Source organism: Pistacia vera, unplaced genomic scaffold (genome assembly GCF_008641045.1).
Source record: "Pistacia vera cultivar Batoury unplaced genomic scaffold, PisVer_v2 Contig108, whole genome shotgun sequence".
NCBI classification, from domain to species: domain Eukaryota; kingdom Viridiplantae; phylum Streptophyta; class Magnoliopsida; order Sapindales; family Anacardiaceae; genus Pistacia; species Pistacia vera.
Genome location: NW_022195115.1, coordinates 567,495 through 576,700, shown reverse-complemented (window position 1 = coordinate 576,700; position 9,206 = coordinate 567,495). Strand labels below are relative to the sequence as shown.

The window sequence follows — 9,206 nt, the reverse complement described above, 5'->3', positions numbered from 1 at the left end:
ATATTTTTTGAAAAATATTTACATGCAACGATCTTACAATATCACATTTGCAGCGTTTGGTTTGAGAAATTTTTTATTACTGAAAAGATAGGATTACTACTAAAAGATAGATTACCTTGAAGATTAATGGGAAATGTTACATTAATATGTTTGGTTGGATTAGTGAATATAAATAATTAATATGTTTGGTTAGGAGGAATAAGATATTATCGAAGAGATTTCTACGGAATTACCCTCCCTTTTTAATATTATTATTATTATTTAGAGTATTTTTTTAACCCCCTACATTTGAGAATTTAACTAAAACACCCTAACAACAAAAGTTTAAAATTTAACAAAATGCCCTCAGCCACCCAAGACGACTACCAACTGCCAACCACAACTAATAACCGCCATTGACCATCACTGGAACGGTGCACGACCGATCGTGCACCGATGTGACCATTTTCAATCAAATCACAGGCAGGAAACGGTCAAATCCATTCTGGTCATTAATGGCTAGATTTGTGGCCTTGGTAGGAGTTGAGTTTTTGGTAGTAGGAGTTGATTAATTTATGACTTGAATTGGGACCTTTCTTTCAGGGATTGAGTTTGTGACATGGATTGTAACTTCGTTTTCAGGAATTTAGTTTTAACTTTGGTTGTAGGAATTGAGTTTGTGACTTGGATCGTAAATTTGGTTGGAGGGACAGAGTTTATGGTCCGGAGGAAAGTTGTTTATAGTTGTAATTTTCAATTGGATTTATGTTTAGAAAGAAACGAATTCCGCTATTATCTATTATCCTATTTAAAAAAAAAAAAAAAATTACAACAGAAATGCTATGTGTTTACAGGTGTAAGACGACATGCTGTATATGTATTGCATTTTTTGAGAAGCTTTTCTCATAAATTGACAAATAATGTAAAAGGCACTTCAGAATCCATAAGTCATCAGAAGTACTATTATAACTATACTTCAAATCCTATTTCAAACAGGTTTTAGAAATTTCTTATTTCCTTCTCTAAAACTGACTAATATTCAGTACTTATTTTCTTTATATAAACCATTCCATTACCCCCCATTTAAATTTTCACCTCTCTCCTTTTCTTTGCCCTCAAAATCCTCAAGCTTGTTGTTCTTCTTTTTGTGTCTTCACTGCTCAACAATTGAAACTCCACCACCACCAAATAGTCTGATGGTTGCCATATCTCAAGCACAAAAGCAAGAGAATCTATCTTCAACAATGGGTTCATCAAGAAAGAAGACTGATAAAAAACAAACCCCCAAGAAACAAAAGATAGTCTTTACAGCGATACACTTGATGAAGAGTAAGAATCACAACAACCCATAAGAATCTGAAGCAACTAGCGAAATTTCAACAGAAGTTACTCTTTCTCATCAAAGCAATAACAAGAAGCCGAGAACAATAAGTTACACCATTCTTTCACTGACAAACAACACTCAAGTTTCAACACAACTGAAGTTGTTTGATGATACTTGGTCAACTGCTAACATACCTGTGGCTAAAGAATACTTTGAGGGGGTCAAAAAGAAAAGAGAGATGGCAAACTCCAAGATTGCAATGATGAAACATTACAGCCCTGAAGAGGAGGAAGAAGAAAGGATGAAGGGAGTTTCAACCAAACTAAAACTTTACACTGATCCATGGAATATAAAGAAGAGGCTAACACAAAGTGATCTAGGTCATCTCTGTAGGTTTTTGCTGCAAACAAGTCTGGTGGAAAAGTATGTGTTGCCATTCTTCAACAGGCATCAGATTAATGAGGTTCAAAGCAAAGAGGGTTTGAGAGTGATGGTGTGGGATCAAGATACTCAATCCCAACACTCATTAATTATGAAAATGTGGTCAACTTCAAAGAGCTACATTTTCATTGACGGATGGACTCAAAAATTCGTCAGTAGACGAAACTTGAAGACGGGAGATGAAATTGGACTGTACTGGGATCCTTACAATGCAATATTTAATTTTCATGTTATTCAACGTGCGGCCTAAAATTTACATTTAACTTCCGGATATTCCACTCAATGTAGTTACACAAGAGCATGTATGGAGTTTACCTTAATTTAGTCAAATTTTCCAATTGCAAATATTAAATGTTGAGTTTAAATTTCATGTAATGTTCTGTTTTGTTCACATAAAAGTTATACTATAAAGACGCAGTAGAACTTTTACAATAACTCGTGTCCCTTTTGTTATGAATACCACAAGTTTCTCTTGTTATATATATATATATATATTGGTTTAATCTGACGGATGCCATATCTCAAGCCCAAAAGCAAGAGAATCAATGTTCAACAATGGCAACAATGGATTCAAGAAAAGAGACTCAAAAACAAATCCCCTAGAAACAAAGGCTAGTGATACACATGATATAGCATAAGAACCACAACAACCCACAAGAATCTGAAATTTCTTTGGAAGTAACTGTTGTTCATCAAACCAACAATAACAAGAAGTGGAGAACAAGCACCACTAAAATCCGTCTTTATCGGATAAAGAATACTCAAGTTTCAGTAGAACTCAAGTTGTTTGATGATACATAGCCATGGTCAACTGCTAGAGAACACTATGAGGGAGTTAGAAAGAAAGGAGAGACGACCAACTCCAAGATAGCAAGGATGAAAAATTACACACCTGAATAGAAGGAAGAAGAGAGACTATAGGGTGTTTCAATCAAACTAAAACTCTGAACTCATGCATAGAAATTAAGAAAAGCTGAAGAGGCTTACACAAAGGGACTCATATGCTTTGGGAGATATATTACATTGTACTGGATGCTGAATATGATCTAACTCTAACACAAGCCATTGCCAGGTAGTTGAGTGTGTGAGACTGGAGACTAAAGGAATCTACGGTATATTGTTAACCCAACACATGTTTTGCATATGTTTGAAAACTACATGTACCATTATAAGTTACAATAAAGTATTCCACCATGAATTATTTACGAGGATCTAAATGGACAATTTTGGTTCAGCCACTGGCAAACCAAAATTGTTCTGCATATGAAAAGTTGTCTCACAATATCAACAACCGTTTTAGGCATATTAGAGGGAACACTTGGGAAATACAACCGTACCATATGGGGAGTGAACATTATAGGAAAGTTGGAAAGACTCATGCACTGAAACTAAGTTAGACATGTTAACAGAAAGTATAAAAAGTATGATAAAGGAACTGCAACAAACCTGCATGAGTAGGAAGGGACTGTTGGCCGTCTGATTGTAGTCACATGGAAACCAGATTCTAAGAGATGCCTGCTTTAAAAAATTGAAACGACATGAAGCTGTTGTAGCCATGGCTTTAAGCACACAAACCAGAAAGAGCTGAGAGAGAAGAGAGGAGATACCTGCTAGCTAGGACGGCCTTCTATTCACTCCCTACAATAAGAGATATAATGGGACTTGAGATTCGGATTCCAGTAAAAGCATGAAAGTCTTAAACCTGGTTCCAAATAGCCCTTCTATGCCATGTTTCCTATTTTGCCACAATAACAGCAGCTGCTAAGTCATACTTGCTTTGTCAATAACAGAAAATATCACAACAAGAGGTAATGGCTAGAAGCATAAGATGCCCTGAGACATCATAAAATACATTTCTTTCAACATAAAGGATTTACTCATTTATGTTTTTTTACCATTTTGTAAGGGGACAATTGTACCACAAACAGACTCTTCATGCAACATTTCCTACCCCCGAACCAAACTTAATTTGGAATAACTATTCAACTCTCTTTGTCATTGGAACTCACATCTAGTGGCAAAACTGGTTATACCACAACAATTTATCATGTGATTGCTTTACCTTTTAAAACACCTTTTTACATTCCATAAGTGCTAGTACTCATTAATGGGAAACTAACTAAGACAATCCAAGAAATGTTATGCTACTAATTTTCTATAAATAAACTCAAGGAAAAATATTGTCTGTACCATGTGCTGCAGCAGCAATGGGAATTGATGCAGAAGTTGAAAATATAAAAGAATGACCCCTAGATTGTATGAACTGCTTCCACCTTTTGCTGTATAGAAACATTCAGAATACTTGTAAGTATTAAACATACCTTAACCACCATCATATAAATATAGTACATATGCACATAAGATGCTCTTTATAGCAAACAAGAAAATGGAAATCATAAAATGAGTCTATAACTATTTTGTGCGAAAATCAATAACTTGTAAGTATTATACATATCTTAACCATCATCATATAAATATAATACGTATGCACATACTCTTTATAGCAAACAAGAAAATGGAAATCCTAAAATGCGTCAGTAACTATTTTGTGTGAAAATCAATAACTTTCAAACTATGTCCCACCGAAAGAAAAAAAAAAAAATAGCTTCATCAATCCGCAAAGAAGCAATCAAAACCAAAATTTTGAAAGTAGATATCTTTTATTGTTTGTATCAAAGAAACGAATTATGTTCCTTCATCCTTGATCCTAAAAAAACCTTCAATACTTTTACTCTCAAGCTAAAATGGCCTCTGCTTCTATTGAGATACCAACAATGGAAACATGTAAACTTAAATTGGGGAAACTCATGAAATTTTTGTTAAGCATTAAGTTGATTCAAAGTTGTTCTTTCTAAGAAATTTCATTGCACTTGTTTCTGTAATAGTTTTAACACCGGATGTCTGTAGACACTGCGACAATATGCTAGGCAATTCTTCAATCACCAAAAGCGAAAATTAAAGAGAAAATTTTGAAGGAAATCTATTGAAGTGCTAAAATAACCTTGTTGTGGGCCTACATCTGAGCAAAAAAGCACAATGTAAGGGGCTTGTTCTACTTTCTGTTCTTAACAGAACAAAAAGGACCAGGTTCTCATAATTACCTGCATGCTATGAAACCACCATGACAACCTGCCGCCTTACTCAGAGTGCCAATGCATATGTCTATATCTCTTTCGCAATTGAATTCCTCAGCCACTTCCCCACCACTTTTGCCACAGACAAATGTTCCATGAGCCTGAAAACAGTTAAGGAATAGTTACTTGGTGCTAGCATACACCTGCAGCTAATTTTTGAAGAAGATACCATCTTTCCCTATGCCATACACTATAAAATTTTGGACAAGGTTTTTAGCATATGAAAGCGAGGAAAGAGAATATATATATCAACTGAAAAATGATTTATTGAAGAATCAATATAATTAGAATAATTTTTGAAAAACTGAAATGTTAGACCTTTTATGTAGCATAATTTAAAGGCTTTAAGTGTGCAAGAAATAAATGAGTATGCAGTCCAATTCCTCAACAAGTGTCATGTAAAAGATAAACTCATAACAGTTTCTTCAAGTGCTAAATACTTGAACATTTTCTTTTATGACTAGAAATTCCCCAACCTTTCTTAAATATTCAAGAATTTTAAACTGGGGATTACAAGAAACTTATTGGATGTATCCAAGTAAGTGCTTTGGGGAGTGTTTTACCCCTAACCTCTTGGTTGATTCCAAAAGTCTATACCGCTTAACCCAACCCTTGAAGTCAAACAAGTTCAAAATAAACTAAAAAGAAAAAAAAAAAGTGTAGAACACTAGACCAGCAAGACAACTTACATCATCTAAGACTAACAAAAAACCATACTTCTTGCGAAGCTTCACGAGTTCAACCATTGGTGCAAAGTCTCCATCCATACTAGACAAGCTGCAGAAAGAAGAGAATTAAGCACATTGTCAAGAAAATTGGCAGAAGTTAAAACATCAGGATTTTCAGCAGTAAAAACATTAAAAAATAAATATATAACACAACATATAAACATAGCAAGACCAACAATCTGTCAAAAATATGGTATGTTACCAAAACACCTAGCAAATGTTTCCAAAAGACTAGTTGCAGTCACTCAGAGGACTGTGAACCAGAGAGCAGTAACGTTTCGTAGACAAGATGCAAAATATCCAAGGTATAATACACTCATAAGTGGTGTCAGCCATGTATCCGAAGTTTGCAATCTTATTAGAAGATTTAACTCAATATGAAATTACAGCATGAAAAATTGAAATAAAAATGAAGATGCAGGTCCAAACAGACTCTGAATATGATACGGGGCTATTGTATAAATATAATGCTACAAAACGTTAACTAAAATCTTGGCAACATCACCCCTAAAAGACAATGGATAAAAAGAAGCAAAACTAAGTATAATGAAAACCACATAAAAATATCATTAAAACCAATCAATATAAGACAAAGAAAGGGAGCAAAAGTACCAGAACTAGGAATGTCATGGAACCATCTGTGAAAGGTGGAGTCAGATATTGATATTTCAACGGCAGATCGATCCCAGAGTTGCATTTCATGGAACACCTCGTAATCATCGTCACGTTCTTCGACGGGTGGAGATTGTTCTTTCTGTAGTTCATTGGAGGAGACGTAAATGGGCCTTAGAGAGCGAAGCACTTTTTAAGTTTGAAGCTTTGAGAGTGCTGCTTCGACCCAGTGGTCCCACTCCCACAAGTTCGTCTCCATTTCGCAAAATACGATGAATAAAGAACGAATGGGACGGAACAGAGACAGATTTTAAGAATTAGAGATGAGTATGGTTGGAGTTCGTCTTCAAATGACATTCAAGCATTGTTCTTACCAATAAAAACAAAAGGATCTATACCTAAGAATTGTGTTAACCATACTAAGACAATTGTATCATGACCTGATCATGTACATTCACCGTTGGATCCGTATATCTAAAATATTATTTCTGTTCAACCAAATGAATACAATAGTATTTAAGTACTGTTCAGATATAATTATATTAGGATGGTTTGGATTAGAAGTGTATATATCAATAATGTAAGATTAAATTATAGTAGTTTCACACCATTCTCTTACACTTATTTTGCAAAATGCTATATCATAAATTATGAGAGAAAATTGTAAGATTAAATTATAGACTTAGCACTAGTTTATAATACTCTTTTTTTATTCTATCAAACTCACCGTTCCACCCATTTAAATAAACTCAACAACTCAACAATTAATTAGGCCTTAATGTAATAATAGGCCGGCCCAGCACAACAATAAAACCTAACTAATTAAATCTGGGCTACCAACTAAGTAAACTATCAACACAATTAACCCACTAATTCAATCGACACAATTTGGGCATCGTTAACAATAGACCAGCCTACTTAACAAATTTAAACTCATCAACAGTTCAACACTATCAAACTCATTAATCCAATTAAACCCATTAACACCGTTTAACCCATTAATCCTTTAATAATTTAATTACCCAAACTAAATAATTGGATGTTATTATCTATGGGCCAACCTACTTAGACAATTAAACCCATAAATTAAAATTAGCCCATCAACCTCTTTATAAAAACCCACTAGGGTTTGGCAAATTTAATTTTGGTTCTCTCTTGTTTGTTTTTTCAAGCTCCCTTAAAACTTTTGAATTCTTACACTTTACCCCCCAAAAACACAAAATAAAATTTAATAAAATTCCATAAAAATACGGGGTATTACAAAGTGTTTATTTGTGTTTGTTTGCGAGGAACGGTGGAGTCGGTTATGTGGTAAAATAAAATCAAATACTGATTATCTATTTAAAATTTCTTTACATAAATTACCATATCTTATCTAAATAATCTTATAAAAGATGTGAAGTCAATCGGTTGCCTTAAATATTTCTCTTTTTATGTAACTATTATAAATATTAAATATTTTACGGATGTATCAAATTAAGTTCATTCTAAAATCATCTATTAAAGTCATAATCAAGTTTAATTTAGATATATTAAGTTAATATGAAATCCTTTTACTCCTCGAGGGACGCACCACCTTCCTTTTAATATTATTTCTATTTCGACTTCTAGATTTTGTAGCTTTACCTTTTGTTATTATTGATTATTTTAAGGTTGCGTTTGGTTCGGGGTGATATAAGATTAATCTTGTAATCTTTGTTTAATTTTTAAAATTCTCTCGTTTGGTTGTCAAGTAATAAAATATTACATAATCTTTTATTATAAATAGGGTTTACTATTGGTAATATTGGAGGTAACCAGATTACCTTCTTAAGGGGTGTTAATATAAGATTACCAAGGTAATCTTAATTTTGACCCTATTTTGCCCTTAACTTTTTATCATTTCGGACACATTTGCCCTCATATGTTTATCAAATAACAATCACCCCAACCCCCTACATTTGAGAATTTAGCTAAAACACTTCAGCCACAAAAAAAGTTTAAAAGTTAATAAAATACCCCCAACCACCAAAGACCATGGTCGGTTACTAGCCACCACCATTAGCTGTCAGCGAAAGTCGTCATATCGGCACAAGATCGGCAAGATCTTGCCGGTAAGGATGTTTGGCCAGAAACTACCAGATTTGGCAATTTCATAGTCAAAGATGTGGCCGTGAAACGCCATAGATCTAGTCGTGAAATGCTAGATCTTTGGCCGTGAAATGGCCGCTGTTTCACGGCCAAAGATCTAGCCTTTTCACAGCCAAATCTGTGGTCGTTTCACGTTCACGGCTAGATGTAGCCGTTTTTTGCTATGGATCAAAGATCCATGGCCAGATTAGGCCTTACTAGCGCACCACCAACCAGATCCGACTGGTTATGCGCCATTACGGCCGCTGCCAACAGTGGTGGTTGGCTGCCGGCAGTGGCTTATAGGGGTGTTCAAAAGTTCGGTTAACCGCTTTTCTAAACTGAATCGGATTTTAACCGAACCGGTTTTAGGGAAAACCGGTTTAAAAAAAGCGATTAACCGATTTTCCCTTTTTTTTAATAAAACTTTTTTTTTTAAATTTTATCCTAAATTAAATTATAAATATAAACAATACATTGGGAACTAAGAAAAAAATTTTGGGTTGGGATTTTAGATTGAGTGAATTAGGGATTTATTTTAGTTTAGGTTATTATTTATTTATTTAATATATATATATATATATATATTTGAAAAACCGGTTTTCGGTTAATCGTTTCTAATTTTTCCCGAATTGGTAACCGAACCGAAAATTCGGTTTTTTGAATTTTTTGAACCGTAACCGAACTGTTTTTTTAGTTAACCGTTTTTTCGGTTCGGTTCGGTTTTTGCATTTTTTTGAACACCCCTAGTGGCTTGGGGTGGGTGGGGGTGATTTTGCTACAAATTAAAGTTTTATATGGTTAGGGTGTTTTAGCAAAATTTCAAATCTAGGGGGTTAAAAGAAATAATAATAAAAATAATATTATATTATTATTTAA

The 9,206-nt window shown here is 34.1% G+C and overlaps 2 protein-coding genes across 2 annotated transcripts; one reads left to right on the top strand and one right to left on the bottom strand.

Annotated features, from left to right (window-relative positions):
* The first annotated feature begins 1,541 nt into the window (after window positions 1–1,541).
* On the top strand, window positions 1,542–1,994 carry LOC116133865 (B3 domain-containing protein At2g33720-like). Its single transcript, XM_031419543.1, has one exon. The coding sequence runs from the start codon at window positions 1,542–1,544 to the stop codon at window positions 1,992–1,994; it is 453 nt and encodes a 150-aa protein (XP_031275403.1).
* Window positions 1,995–3,445: 1,451 nt separating this feature from the next.
* On the bottom strand, window positions 3,446–6,552 carry LOC116134218 (8-amino-7-oxononanoate synthase-like). Its single transcript, XM_031419893.1, has 5 exons — window positions 6,219–6,552; window positions 5,568–5,655; window positions 4,846–4,979; window positions 3,935–4,023; window positions 3,446–3,479 (listed from the first exon to the last, which is right to left on the bottom strand). The coding sequence occupies exons 2-5, from the start codon at window positions 5,643–5,645 to the stop codon at window positions 3,466–3,468; spliced, it is 315 nt and encodes a 104-aa protein (XP_031275753.1). The 5' UTR covers window positions 5,646–5,655; window positions 6,219–6,552; the 3' UTR covers window positions 3,446–3,465.
* Window positions 6,553–9,206: the final 2,654 nt, after the last annotated feature.

Bases quoted from the DNA above. Each gene is read 5' to 3' on its own strand.
- LOC116133865 (XM_031419543.1), top strand. From the start codon at position 1,542: ATGGCAAACTCCAAGATTGCAATGATGAAACATTACAGCCCTGAAGAG.
- LOC116134218 (XM_031419893.1), bottom strand. From the start codon at position 5,645: ATGGATGGAGACTTTGCACCAATGGTTGAACTCGTGAAGCTTCGCAAG. The intron at 4,980-5,567 runs GTAAGTTGTCTT...AACTGTTTTCAG, and splicing joins TTTTGTTAGTCTTAGATGAT to GCTCATGGAACATTTGTCTG. The intron at 4,024-4,845 runs GTAATTATGAGA...GTTTCTATACAG, and splicing joins GGTGGTTTCATAGCATGCAG to CAAAAGGTGGAAGCAGTTCA.